This window comes from Acomys russatus, chromosome 29 (assembly GCF_903995435.1).
Source record: "Acomys russatus chromosome 29, mAcoRus1.1, whole genome shotgun sequence".
Lineage (NCBI taxonomy): Eukaryota > Metazoa > Chordata > Mammalia > Rodentia > Muridae > Acomys > Acomys russatus.
The window spans coordinates 46409349-46424199 of NC_067165.1; the positions used below are offsets into that span (position 1 = coordinate 46409349).

At 57.0% G+C, this 14851-nt stretch overlaps 1 protein-coding gene across 1 annotated transcript in view; it reads right to left on the reverse strand.

Moving 5' to 3' along the window:
- Plch2 (phospholipase C eta 2) overlaps positions 1–14851 on the reverse strand; it is an 80757-nt gene that overhangs the window by 16336 nt on the left and 49570 nt on the right. Inside the window, exons 3-9 of the mRNA XM_051171307.1 lie at positions 8996–9142; positions 6824–7086; positions 6548–6676; positions 2883–3053; positions 1205–1298; positions 867–1070; positions 626–746 (exon numbers count right to left, since the gene is read on the reverse strand). Coding sequence (XP_051027264.1) covers positions 626–746; positions 867–1070; positions 1205–1298; positions 2883–3053; positions 6548–6676; positions 6824–7086; positions 8996–9142 — 1129 coding nt within the window. The remainder of the gene's footprint in view (positions 1–625; positions 747–866; positions 1071–1204; positions 1299–2882; positions 3054–6547; positions 6677–6823; positions 7087–8995; positions 9143–14851) is intronic.

Sequence of the window (14851 nt, forward strand, 5' to 3'; positions counted from 1 at the left end):
TGTGTGACGCAGAAAGGGAAAACAGAGGCCAAAGTGAAAGTCTCTCTCCATTTCTCAGGCAAAAGACAGGTCCTTAAGGGGACTGGTGTACCTGGAAAGGTGCCGCTGGCCCGCAGAGGAAGCCCCTGTCCGTTACAGGACAGCTCCTCAGCTGCAATCCCAATAACCCTACTGCTACACCCCCTGAAACCTCTCCTGCTTCCTGAGCCCCACCGGCTCCCCATTTCACCAGCTCCTTTCCGGCTTTCAGGGTCTTGTTTATACAAGGTCTTGTCTTCTATTTCCAGAAACCAAATTGGATTTCTCTCAACAGTATCTACAGCCACAGCTGAGTGGCAGCAAATTGAGTCTGGACACAAGAGTAGCTTCCTGGGGGTAATTAGTGGTAGAGCCATCACTTCCATGGGTGGCTGAGACCAGAGACTGCCGCTAAGCGTGTGTGGATAGCGGCAGACACACGGAAGCCTCCCCCTCCCCCAGCCTCAGCTAAACAAAGTCTGCCAGTTGGGTAATAGAGTCACTGCCCACCGAGGACACAAGGGGAGGAGAGACACTCAGACTCTGGATGCTCTTTCCCTGCCTTGCCTGTATCTAGAGCCAGCCCCCAGGAGACCCGGCCACTCACTCATTCTTGATGAAGGCATATTTGTTGATGGTTTCGATGACATCTTTGAAAAGGATCTTGGAGGTCAGAGTGTAGCCGTGGTGCACGATGGGTTCCCCATCAGGCCCATCCCAGCAGTCCACTGTGGGCAAGCAGAGCCGGGTTAGCTCCAGAGGCTTGGCTGTGGGAGCCTGGGGAGGCTCAGGCCCTGTCTTCCCAGTGTCGAACAAAAGGGACCGTGCCAGAGGCCGCCATGACTTACCCTCCACACAGCGGCAGCCGGCCTGCAGGACCCAGGCGTACATGTCTACACGAGACTGAGACATGAGCTGGTCACCCACGAGGTAGGTGTTGTGGGACGAGGTGATAAAGTAGTGACTCAGCGGCCGCGTCATGTCTTGGTGCACGCCGTGGTGCTCAGGGTTGAAGATGTCGCCAGCGGGGCTCCGTGTGTAGTTGGTAAAGCCTGCAAGACAGCACAGGCGTGCAGCACACGGCTCCCTGCCCCACAGGTAGAGGCCCTCGTCCAAGCGTGCAGCTGCCCACAGCGGTGTCCTGTCATCCCCCGGGACAGCTGAACGGCATGACGCACCCACTCACCATCAATGCCCAGCACCCCCTTGCTCTTGTTTTCCGGACAGGGCTCAAATTGCTCGATGATGCTCTGGCAGCTCTCGAGCGTCACGCCGTTCATCTAGGCCAGAGCAGAGGCAGGAGCCCAGGGTAGTTTACTCTCAGTGTGGGCTGCCTTCGGGCAGGTTCCCCTTCCTCCCACTACCATGACCGTCTCTTGCCCTTGTCTCTGATCACCATACCGAGGCTGACCACAGCAAGGGTGGCCTGAGGGCTGGTGGCACCGACCACCTTCTGTGCCACATTGCCTAGACTCAGCTGACTGTGAGTCACGTGACTTTTGGGTTACTTTCTCTGACTGAGGGGGAAAGTATGGCTGCCTCAGGGTGGGAAAGCCTGCAGGCGGGCAGGCGGGGGGCCATCCCAAGGGTAGTGGTATAAGATGGTGAATGTTAACTGCCAACTTCCCAAAATGTGGAATCACCCGGAAAGGATCAGGTGAGCCTGTGGGCATAGCTGGGGGACTGTCTGGATTTGTGGGTGGGATCCTGGTCAGTACGATGGAGAATGCAAGCTGAGCACTAACACACATGGGTTCGTTGCTCTCTGTTGGTGGCTATGGACACAGAGAGATGCAGTTCCCTCACGCTCCCGGCTCTGTGACTTCCCTGCCACAATGAACTATAACCTGGAAGTGTTGGCCAAACAAATCCCTCCTCCCTTAAGCTGCTTTTTGTCATGCTGGGCTTTGTGGAGGCTTTGTGGAGTGAGGCAGGGCCCAGCAAGAGCCCTGTGGGCCATGGTGTTGTAAGGGTAACCCTGGCCAGAGCCAAACCTCAAATCCCAAGCCCACAGCTGCTATTCAGCCACTTAGTCCCCACCCTGCTGTCTCAGTACACGATCTATCATTGTTAGGGGGACGCTGAGCACACAGGGGGCAAAACTGAGGGCCTGGAATGGGACCCAGCCAGTACCTAGTCCCCAAGGCATGCCCTCCTCCTGGAAAAACACCCAAGAAGGGCCTGGAAGATGAGTCCAAGAGGCTTTCCTTAAAGTGCCCCCATGGGGAGCCACATGCTGTCCTGCTTTCCATGGGAGTCACTCTCACACTCTCTCTCTCTCTCTCTCTCTCTCTCTCTCCCTCCCTCCCTCCCTCCCTCCCTCCCTTTCTCTCTCTGCCCCCCCACCCCCACCCCCGGCTTGGCCGGCCATCTTCCCTGCCATCAGAGTGGGCAGTGCCTTGTCCATGCCCAGACCTGTTTTAAGGTGAGAGGAGACGGCCATGAGTGGTCTAGGCAGCAGAGCAGTGCTTATTCCTAATGGTGGACTGGGCTCCTAGGGTCCAGATAAACAGTTCCAGGGGTAGTTAATGTTTGCTTAAGTACATTCAGGCCGCATCTGGAGTCAGGCAGGGCATGCGGCTACACCAACATACAAAGAGTGGCCCTCCGAGACCAGGCAATGGAACCCCAGCCCGTCAAATACTCAGTATAACATTTTTGCCAAGGACAGGCAGGGGTAAAACCCTCTGGAGGCTTCAGGTGGGGGACCCAGTGGCAGAATGGAGCTGGCTGGAGGCCCCTCCATCTGTGAGGGAACTGTAAGCTTCCTCGCTTGCCTGGCAGCACTCCGCTATGACACTCTGAACACATACACGGCAGCAGAAGCAAGGCTGCAGCCAAGCCATGCGGCTTCTGGGCCTCACCTTCTGCTCCACCTCCAGGAAGCGCTGCAGGTCTGAGGCGTCCAGGTGGTCCTTGTGGTTGCTGTAGGTCAGCATCAGCAGGTAGAGGTCTCGGCGAGTGGACATTGCCTTGTAGAAGGCGCAGAACTCTTCAAAGCCTAGTGTCCCCTGGTGGTCATCTGTGTCTGCCTCCTGTAACACCCAACCTCGGGTCACTCTCCAAGCTGTCAAGCCCACTTCCCTTCCTCCCCCTCCCCAAGCACCTCTCCAATGGCCCCTACAAGAGCAGGCAGATCTCTGTGAGTTCGAGGCCAGCCTGGTCTGCAAAGTGAGTCCAGGACTGCCAAGGCTACACAGAGAAACCCTGTCTCCAAAAAAACTTAAAAAAAAAAAAAACTAAACTAAAAAACAAACAAACAAAAAGCCCTGTTTGGGGGCTGGAGAGATGGCTCAGAGGTTAAGAGCTCTGCCTGCTCTTCCAAAGGTCCTGAGTTCAAGTCCCAGCAACCACATGGTGGCTCACAACCATCTATAATGATCTGATGCCCTCCTTCTGGCATGCAGGTGTACATGCAGACAGAGCACTGTATACATAATAAAGAAATAAAGAAAAACCTTGTGGCCCTTGAAAGCACAGATGGGAGCCGCCCTCCCTTACCCCAGCCTTGCAAGGAGGCCAACCTGTAACCCAATCCCACGCCCCTCCCCCATGCTGCAGACACCAGCACCAGCCTTGTGAGCTGAAGCCTTTTCTGGAGCGCCTCCTAGCTGGGCTCTGAGCCTACACCTGCAGCTACCCTTGGCCACCTGCCCTCTGACAAGAGACACTCAGGGCCCCAGAGGGCCCAGCAGTGTCCTGGCTCAAATGCCAATAACGGAGACATGTGTCCTTGGTCACTGTCTTCCTCTTGCAGAGAAAAGGGGCCCATAAGACAACCCCCAAGGGACCATCCTACAGGGTGCCCAAGGAAGCCATGACGTCTTCCCAACCTCTACAGGCATATGGAGCATCTACCAGGGTACCGTTCCCTAGGATGCTAACATTTGAGGCAGGGCACACCCCAGGCCCAGGCCAGGAAAGACTCAAATAAGAGAGCTGCCAGGGGTTGGAATGGGCTTCACGGTGGCACTGGAGGTCTTAGGAACAACTCAAGAAGGACTGTGGATGGGGGGTGTTTCTGTTCTATGAGATGCACTAAAGACGAGGTGGGTGAGCCCACACTTGCTTGGAGGTAACAGCCCAGAACTGGCATTCACCACTGCTCTCTGATAAGTGACAGTGCTCAGTACTTGGCTACGGGTCTTGGGTGGCCCAGATGCCTCTGAATCACCCATAGGACTGCCAGGGGACCCACGCAGCACCCTACACAAGACTTAGCTCTTGACCTCCACTGACCACTATCCTGTGTCTTGTCATTCCAGACCTGGGACACACAGCGGCTAGTCAGCAGCTGTCCACAGACACTGGCTGACTCCTCAGGCCTCTACAGAAGTTCTAGATAAGTCCTTCTGCGGCGTGGCAGATGGCTGTCACCAGATCTGTCACATCAAAGCTGTAGGGCCTCGTGGAGGCTCTGTGCATCCAGGCTCTTGCGTTAGCTCACCGGCTTCCTTGTCCCTGGCCATCCAAAGGCTGAGGAGAGTCCCCAGGGTGGTCAGGAGGAACCCAGAATGGGTAGCTAACTGTTTAGCCCAGATGGAGCCCTGGCAGCAAGGGAAGTGCAGCCCAGCCCTACATTCTAACCGTCTCTCAGCTCTGATGGAATTATGTTAAAGCCAGTGTATCTGCTACCTGGGTCTGTGCTCCAATTAGACAGTTCCAGACCACGCTAATACTGATTATCTAAGTGTCCAGAGCCTTGTGGAAGGTCACATCTCCATCCTGGACTCCAAGTGCCTATGGAGGTTACAGTGACCTGCTTGACCTAAAGGGACCCTGCATGGGGTTGGGGGGATCAGGCTTCTAGGGTTTGCATTCTGTATGGCTGGCTGACCACCACAGGTGAAGCCCACTGGGTCTGCTCTGTGTGAAGCAAGGGCAAGGCCCATGTCGCCAGGGCAACAACCCCACAACGTCCTCTTCCTACCAACCCTGGAACTCTATCCACCTGCCTCTCATGGCCTTCCATCTCTGTCCAGGGAGTCCTACAGGACATCAGAAAGAGCTAGCTATGCCTGGGGCCACCCAGAGGGACCCAGGAGCTAGCCAGAACTCAGAAGGCACAAACTGTAGAGCGCCATCACCTGGCGTAGCCCCAAGCCATCGCACCCAACCCAACACAGGTATTTTTCCTCCTCTTCCCTCTCACACGGCTGCTCTGAGCCCTGAGTCCTGTTCTGCCTGCTGCCTGCCCCTTAATGCACCCTCGCCCTGAGAGAAGTATGCTTAACCCAGGGCTGTCCTGATAAGGTTAAGGGTTAAGGGTTAAGACCCAGTGTAGGCAGCAGAGAATGGAAAATGGTCACGCCAGACGTTAGCCATCTGCTAGACCCCACTGCTCAGCTCACTGACCCAACAGGGCCCTTTAGAATGGCAGTGAACACTCCGATGGTTCGTTGAGAGTGGGCAGCCTGAGAGTGTCCTGTTCCCTGTCCGTCACTGTCACGGAGACCCAGCTAGTAGCTGTCATTGCTCCACCTGAGCGTGTCTGCCTGTCTAGCATGAGTGGACAGGTAAGAACCTGTGAGGACCAGACACAGCAGAGCTGTCAAGCCATGAGCGTGTGTGTGTGTGTGTGTGTGTGTGTGTGTGTGTGTGTGTGTGCGCGCGTGCGCGTGCATGCATGTGCTCACGTGCTTACATGCTCACGTGTCTGGCACCCATGCTCACAGAAACCCCTTGCCAGGCTACAGCAAGGAAATGAGGCCAAAGCTCTGCATTTGCTGGCTCAGCCTATTCCTTCCCCAAACCGGGACCTGCCAACCTAAGAGTTTCTCTCCCATGGAGGCTCCCAAAAGACAGAACTAATTACAGACAATAAAAGCTGCGTTTGGCTGAAGGATGCATTTTCATAACTCTTAACAGCAGGGCGGTTGGGGGTCAAGGCAAAGTGAGGTGACTAACGAGTTACTGCCCGGCCAGTCAAGCTCCTTGATGGAACAGGTATGTCTTTAAGGCTGGAGATTGTAAGAGGCCAACAGACAGGGCGTACCGCATTTGAGTGCCCACTCTAAGTGCCCACCTACCCAGATATGGCCTATGCACAGCGCCCTGCCCCACAGTCAGCAGAGCAGCACCAGGTTCAGTTGCCAAGAGGTGACACCCTGAAGTCCCTGGCTACCTGCCCTGTGAGGCATCCAGGGCCCTATGGAGACTTCCCACAGCTCTGGCCTAGCTAGCCACTCCCTGATTGCCATCTGCAGCCTGCAATAGCCCCAGAAGGCGTACACACACACACATATACACACACACACACATACACACACACACACACACACACACTGCCCCCGACGAGGGACACAAGCCGCCACACTCAGCTGCCACACTCAGCTGCCACACTCTCTCTCTCTCTCTCTCACACACACACACACACACACACACCGCCCCCGACGAGGGACACAAGCCGCCACACTCGACCGCCACACTCGGCTACCACACTCAGCTGCCACACTCACACACACACACACACCCCGCTTCCAACAAGGGACACAAGCCGCCACACTCAGCCGCCACACTCGGCACTCACCCTGAACATCTGCTTCACCCTCTGCCGGGGCAGGTTCACGTTGAGTTTATGCAGCAGCTGCAGAACCTCTCCAATGCTCAGGCTGCCGTCCCCGTTCTTGTCAGCTTCGTCAAACGTCTGCTTCAGCCACTTTGGGGCTGAGTTAGGGGCCAACACCATCCGTGGCTTGGCATGCTCCTCCCTCCAGCCTCAGCGTCCCCAGCCCAAGCGGCTCTCCTCATCTGTCCTTCCTTGGGAAACCCTCCCCAGGCAGATAGTGAGGGGGTCAGTCCCCACCCCTGGAGCCCAAGGATATTGGTCCCTGGTGCGCTGGCGACGGGCTAGGCTGTCCTCGTCACTGATGCCAGCCACGAGGTAGCGAAGGCCTGTGACCCAGGTGCGTGCCTCCTCGCCACTGGGCGAGACCAGGTCCAGCGACTCACGGTGGCTGCCGTGGTAGATGCTGAAGCAGCAGTTGGGGTCAAAGCTGCCATCTGGGTAGCGCTGGAAGATCTCAGACTGGCGTCCTTCACTCACCTCCTGGATGGAGTCAATGGAGACTGCAGGCAAGGCAGAAGATACCAGGTCACCAGTGCCCGGCATGTCCTCAACAACTGATACGCCCATCCTCGGAGGGTAAAAGTGCTTGGCTGACCCCTCATCCTGCTCTGTTGACCACAGCCCTTTCCTCCCTCCTTTAGTAAGAAAACACACACGCACAGGTGTGCACACACACACTCACACAGATGCATGTGTGCACAGATGCACACATGTGCATGCACATACACGCATGCACGCGTGCACACATGCGTGCACAGATGTACACACGTGCACATACACAGGTGTATGCACTCACTCACACACATGCATGCATGCACCGACCCACACATTCACACACTCACACTGAGGAAAATAAGAGAGGGACAACTAGTCCCCAGCTGGCAGTCCAGGCACCTGGCTGGCTACCCCAGGACTGAGATGGTTTTGGATGTGCACAGTGAGGCATGGGAACACGCCACTCTGCCCATCAAACCCTGGCCAGCTCGTCTCTCCATTCCGAAGAGCACTTGCTCCAGGGATGGGCAGACCCTGCAGCTGCCTCAGTAACAAGTCCAGCACTGTAGATGTGGCAGGCGGCTGCAGCTCAGCTCACAGGTGTGCTAGGCTGCAGGTGTATCAGCACGCCTTGCTGAGTGAGGCCTCTGCTGGCCTTGGCAACCCGGCTCAGTGAACCCTCTGATCAGATCAGTCCGCGAGGAGGTGAGCTCACTCGATGACTTTAGACGCTGTCCCTACATCTTGGGTAGAACTGTCTCAGACATGTAGCCCACAGGGAGCCAGCATCCCCTTCCGGGCAGCAGATACCCCCGTTCTGTCTTTTTCCTTTCTCAAGCTCCCTGGCACGAGTGTGGCAGTCAAAGAGGTGGGCTCTAGCTTGGTCCAGGGACTAGCACTCCACCTACTCCTCTGCACTGAGTTCCAAGCACCCACTGGGCCTCCAGGGGTGAAGGACTGAAAGCTCCTGAGTCACTTCCTGTTCCTCCGCTCACTCTCCCAGCTACTTCCTGGCTCATGGATGCTCAGCTACTAGGAAATGGACTGTTTTGCCAGCTCCTTGTCAGGGTTTCCCCTAGACATTTGGATGCTCAAATTCCAGGAACATTTCTGGGCTCAGAACTCCTGGCCAGGCACCAGGCTCCCTCCTGCCTGTGCAGCCTTGAGGCAGCCCCGCTGCCTGAGGTAGAGCCAGCCAACACTGGCCCCTGGGGGCCGGCGGTGGGGAAGCCACCCAGTCCAGGATGACTTCACCTTGGAGCTCTTTTCCTCATGGGCCCTCCAGAGTCCTGGCAGAGTGGCTGTCTCCTGGGACTCCATGGTGGTACCCTTGGTAACTAACTGCTGGGCTAAAGCCTTCCCTGGCATACCTGGGTGCTGCTGTTGGCAAAGCCAGAGACCTTAGAAGTTTACTTCTCCCAGCCTGTGAGACTCCGGTGTCTTTCCCTGGTCCTGGGCCTCCAACTCCCGGTCTCCGGTGACTCCCTACTCCATGAGAGCTGTGCGGGCCAGGTGACCCCTGCAAGCCACGCCTGCAAGCCATGCCAAGTGCTCTGACCACGCTGCCTGTGTTAACCTTGGGCTCCCAGCCTGCTTTCAGTGCACCTGACTGTGTGGGCTTCTGTGGCTTCAGGACAGTCTCGTTCCCTTGGCTGGTCTGATAGTCCTTTGTCCCTCACTGACCTCAGCTATACACTAAGCCATCCTGTCTCCATGGAGTCCTCGCCAGGGGACGGCTGGCCAAGGCCATCAGGCCCGTTCCTATCCCTTGTTCCACTTAAGCCTAGAGACACAGCACAGCACAGCACGTCAGCAGGGTCTTAGTCCCATACCCTCAGCTTGTCGAGAGAGCTCACCATCCCATGCCCCCGAGGCTCAGGCCTACCCACCCGCCGCCCTGGGTCATTCACTCACTCTTGGCCTTCTCGTTCTTGCGTGAGGGCCGCCAGCGGAGGCAGGAACGGTGCTCATCCAGGTAGTAGAAGCGGACCAGGCCCTTGGAGCTGCCACGGAGCTTCACCATCTGGGTCCCCTCTTGCATGGCACTCATGCACCGCTCCACTAGACACAGGTGGACACACGACAGAGACAGAAAGATGGGAGCTCTGCCAGGCATGGTGGCACATGCCTTTAATCCCAGCACACGGGAGGCAGAGGCAGGCGGATCACTGTGAGTTCGAGGCCAGCCTGGTCTACAAAGCGAGTCCAGGACAGCCAAGGCTACACAGAGAGACCCTGTCTCGAAAAAAAAAAAAAAAAGAAAGAAAAAAAAAGAAAGAAAGAAAAAAAGGAAAGAAAGATAGATAGGCGCTCTGAGAGCTGTGGCAATCTCACCTCTCTAAAGGGCCTGTTGGCCTATCCAAGCATGAGGCAGATTGGTTTGCCACCTCTTCTCTGTTGGTCCTAGGCCACCTGAGGTGGCCTGAGGCAGCAGGGAAGAAGTGCAGCCTCTATCTCCCATCAACCTGGCCAGTCCCAGAAAACTACTCAGATCCTAAGTGGCCTTCACACAGACTGGCAAGCAGAGGCTGAGGCTCCAGAGGCTAGACCAGTTCCTAAATCAGCAGCACATGGAGCTCCCATACTGGGCACGAGGTGGGCCTAGGCACCGTGCGCCAAGCCTGGCTGCCACCCCGCACCATGGGCCACCCCTGAGAGCCTTCTGCCTCTTCTTGTGGAATCACCAGGGACATCACCTGACTCACAGGCACTGAAGTCAGAGAGAAACCCGGTGGGGAGTCACAGGGCTGGGAGGCTGAGGTGCTGAGTTAAGTCTGGAACCTGCTCTTTCCTTGAACTACCTGCCTCCTTTGTCAACTAGGCCTCCTGTCCCAGGGAAAGGTCCATAGGTCCCAGAGAGGCCAGGCCAGGCCCGAGCCTTCTTCACTGCGCTGCATGCACACCTAGACACAGGAAGCTCAGGAACAGAAGGCACTAAACCTCACAGGTGCCAACAACAAGGCATCCCCAGGTGGGCAATGCAGAGAACCATGGGTAGTGCCAGCCCAGGAGGACTCGTTGGAGGAAGAAAATATTGACCATAAGCAGAAGGGAACTGTACACAAGAGAGATAGGGCTTTCCAGGGCACACAGCCTGGGGTGACACAGCCAGAGGGGACACAGCCGGTGGGGGGGGGGCACAGCCGGGGGGGGGCACAGCCAGGGGGAACACAGCTGGGGGACACACAGGTGTGGCTGCTGGGTGCATTTGAGGTAGGGTTTGGGGACAGAGAGAGGCCCCCAATGCAGTTCTAGAGGAAGGCGACTTGAATGTGCACCCTCTGTTGCCGGAGCTAGGAGCAGTGAATCCAACATCCCTACTAGGGCCTCCATGGCATCCCAAGACGCACTGGACCCTCCTGCTGGCCACCCAGGAGCCCTTTCCTCCTGCTCTGTGCCTCACAGTACAGGGGCAATCTAGAGGTCGTGGCGCCTACACCCACATGTCTCCATAACTAGGTTGAACTGAAGGCACCATTGCCCCCACAAAATCCCAAGGACCCGTCCCCCTTCAGAAAGAGCTCTGAAGCCACCACCTGAGCCTTCCCATCATATCAGCACACATAGCCGGGCTCTGGCTCCAGCTCTGCCTTGCCCCCTCCCCTCTTGGAGTTCAGCCTTCAAGGTCAGCTAAAGACAGGGAGAGAGTATCTCTGGCTGCAGGGCAAGAGGCAGTGTTTCTGGGCCTGGGCATACCAGAGGAGGAAGATGCCAAGGAACAGGAAGTTGGAGTGGGGAAGGAGGGGGTCCAGGCCTTTGCAACCCCAGGGGCAGCCCTAACTTCCCTGGAAGTTGCACATCCCATAGGGCATGGCCAGTCCTCAGGAGGGACCTGCCCTTTGCCCTTTCTTACCCAGAAGGCTGAGCTGCCACCGTGGTGATACTACCACACTCCCTCCAACCCAGAGGAGCACCTCTGCCAGGTAGGCCACAGCTCCAGTGGTTCGGCTGGCAGTGGGTGGCTGGGGACCAGACATATCCAAACAATAGCTGGAGGCTTGCTCCCCAAAGCCAGAAAGGTGACAGGCCAAGCTGAAGTGGCAGATGCCCTTCTGCCTTCTACCTCTTCATCTTCCTCCTCAAAGGCCACTGAAGTTCCCCAAGGGCTGTTCCCAGGTCCCACTGGCATCGGCCCAGCTGCTGCCTGCAGCCCTGAATCACCCCCAGCCCATCCATCCTCTGGAATCCCCAGGTCTGTTTGAAGATGAATCCCAGGGGTGGGGGAGCTGCCAAGCCTCGCCCTGCCGTCCTTGGCCAATCCGCACAGTAATCCTGCTGGATCCAGCCCAGCTGGGCAAAGGATTTAGGCCAGGGGAGTGCCCAGCTGCCAGTTCAGAGCAGGCTGCTCCATGTTTAAGCCACCAGATTCACCTTTGAGGCCAAGGCAGGGTAACAGGTCAGGCAGAGGACCCTCCTGGGACACAAAACAGAGGCTACAAGACCTGGAACGATGGTTCTGTGAGATGGTCCCCGACCCCCCCCCAGGAGCGACTATATCCATAGGTTTGCATGGCCACTTTGCCTAGACCCTTGTGGCCTAGAGGAACTTGACCCAGAGCAGAAGGGACACTGACATCCATCATAGGAAGGAGAATGCAGCTTTCCTGAGCTTATGCGGCTCCTTGTGCAACGTCCACTCCAAATCCCAGCCCACCCCTCCCCATGCCCATCAGAACCAAAGCCATGGAAGTATCTTGTTACCTGGGGCACATTAGCACCATATTCTGCACCCAAGGCTGGGATCCCTCATGACACTCTCCTGACAGGGAAGGGGGTCCAGAACTCAGGGAGGCCCTGTCCACCTACCAGGACACTGACCGAAGGGCTGAGCGGAAGCCCCACTCCACACCAGCCATAAGCAACCGTTTAAGGGGTGGCTGAGCACCTAAGAGCTCTTCTCACTGTATTCAGTTCTGCACGCCATATTCCAGGCAGCCAGAGGTGGGACGATAGTAAAGATGGGAGGTGGGCTTCATATCGCTTCCCTGCATCAGGACCACCAGCTTCCCGACTTCCTCCCTAACCAGGCTTCTGTTTCTGGCAAGGAACAGCACACCCTGGAAGGCCACATCCCACAGCCGTACCACTCCACTTCAGTAAGTACCCTGGGTGCTCTTGCCCAGCCTACCCCCTTGACCCTGGCCTGCCTGCTCGTGTGTCCTGGGCAACAGGAAACTCGGCCGCAGGAATCAGGGCCCACTGAGCCAGATCCAACGTAGTCAACTCACAGTCAAACCTAGGACCCAGTCAGGAGCCTTGGCCAGAGGCCTGGCCTTGTAGCTGGCTGGAGGTCCACAGGCCACAGGAGGTCCTGAGAGGATGGCCACCTGTGTAGGCAAAGCCCAGAATCCCCAGTGAGTCGTGGAACAAAAGCTGGGGTTTTTTTAAAGGGTACCAGGAAGGCCACAGGGGGAACTATGGGTAAGATGGGCCACGTGCTCTGAGGAGTGCTCCCTCTGGACGGTATTTACGATGCCCTCCCTTGCACCCGCTGCTGCCCACACTCCATCAGCCATCCGTGTCCCTCCAGTGGCCAGGCCACCGCACTTGCTGTTCAGTGCTCACAGGCCCACAGTATGCCAGAATTTCCAGATTTTCTGCTCCCTCTAGGATCCCTACCTTTGGATACACACCTGCCCGGTCTAGGGCCACTCATGCTCCCCAAATCTCTCCAGAACTGGCTACCTCTGTCTTCTCCCCTCTTTGCTTTTAGCCACCCACTAGTCTCCCACCGTCAGCCAGAGAAGAGAGTTAGGTGCCTGGGCAGTGCCTCCAGAGGAACACAGATTCAGTGGTACCAGTGCCCCCAGTGGAAGACCCAGACCACTGCACCCCAGACTCCCTGACCCTCCTCATGGCCCCAGGACATAATCCTCTACAGGCCAGGCAGGCAGAGGCCCAGCTAATCCGCCCTCACACAGGGTTCTGCCAGTAAGACCTCTTCCACTGTCCTGGGGACCAAGGTAACACTACCTACATCTGATATTGCAAAAGGCAGGTGCACAGGGCACTTTAGCCACCGAGCAAAGCAGTGCCCGAGCCGAGGGAGACCATGGATGCCAGGCTACCATGGATGCCAGCATGTCCATAGTGCACTAGACTAGGGTCATATGGATCAAAAGCCCAGGTAACAACAAGCTGACCTGACCACTTGGCCTCCCAAGGCAGGTGGGGAGCTCAGACAGACACCCCTACTGCTGGCACAGGAAGAAGGGCAGCCATTCCCAGATGAGCTACATACCCTACCCCTTCAAATGCCGCCAGGACCCCACACCTATATGGGGTTACCCAGCAGCCCCTAGTCATGCTTGGGACCCAGGTCCAGGGATGGGTAAAATTCCCGCCTGCTGCCTGGGGGTTCACTAGGACCACCTTCAGAGGCCAGAGGTAGTCAGATCCCCACTAAAGTCACAGAGGGACTTTAGGACCCCTGCCTCCCCCCAGAAGTTCTGGGGGACCGTCAGGAGCCAAGGATGCATAGCATCCAGAAAGTTGAAGACATCCACCATGGTCCTCACCCAAGTGGCTCAGGCAACAGTTGCATGTGGCCTCCTTAACCTGATGTCATGTACCAGTCCCACAGTTTCATGCGGGAAAGGAACAGGTGCATTTGGTTGCCTACCAGAAGCAGCACACCTGTCTCAACCACTCACCCCCAGAACAGAGAGCTCCTGAACTCCTCTGTCCGAACCTCACCTGCCCCACATTGACCCACGCCACACCTTCACAGAACGCTGCCTGCTCCCAAGGGTCTCCTCTTGGCATCACCTCAGCATCACCTAGAATCCAGCAGGCAAAACAAGCATGAATGAGGGAAACCAGGCAGAGTCAAGACACTTAGTCTGTCCTGGGAGCAGTGGGTAACTATGCCACCTGGGCCATCCCAGCATGACTCCAGCCAGCTGCAGCCCTGGTCTGGAAGTCCTGGTGCTCAGATACGTGACACAGAAGCACAGGTGGCAAGGGAAGCCCTGAGGACAGGCGAGGACTGCGCAGCTCTTTGGCCCCACACTGACCCACAGGTGGAAGACACCATGACTGTGCCAGCTCAGCATCCACAGCTGCTGGGCCCTGGACGATTGGCTGGGCAGTTGCTGGGCAACAGGTACTCCCCTAGATCAGCTGCCCTCATCACCTGTGTGCCTCAGTTCCCCTGCTGATGAGAGACATGTCCCCACACCCAAAGCTCCTCTTGCCTGGAGCCCACAGACACTGGCAGCTGCTGAAAGAGCTAGGTAGCACTGGTGCCATCTTGCTTCTGTGAGGGAGATCGATCTTGTCCTGGCACAGTGGGCAGCACAGCTGCATGGCTGCTGTGAACAAGAGACCAGCAACCATTCAACAGACTCGTCTCTCCCCAGGGAGAGCTGGGAAAATCAATTTACTCTCCCAACAAACCTACAAATAATACCCACAGGCCTTGCCAAACATGAACACATGCAAAAGGGCAGCCCTCATGCTGCAGGCGGGGCAGGACTTGCAGCAAGGGATGTGAGTGAGTGACGCTCTCCCAGTCCCTCCCTTGTAGCCTTGATTCTCCCCGGGCTGCCTCCCAACCTGTAGCCCATCACAGACGACACTTAGTGATGCCTGGAGGAAGCCGTCCTGCCCCAGCTCCACAGCGCCCACCAGAATGAGCCCGGTCCCTGGTCCCGTGCCACTCAGGAGGGAGGGACAGGCCCACACACCCACACACATATGGCCAAGCTTATTTAAACGTCTGAGAACAGCAACGCATCTCCCCCCCCCCCCCCGCCCCGCACGTCTGGG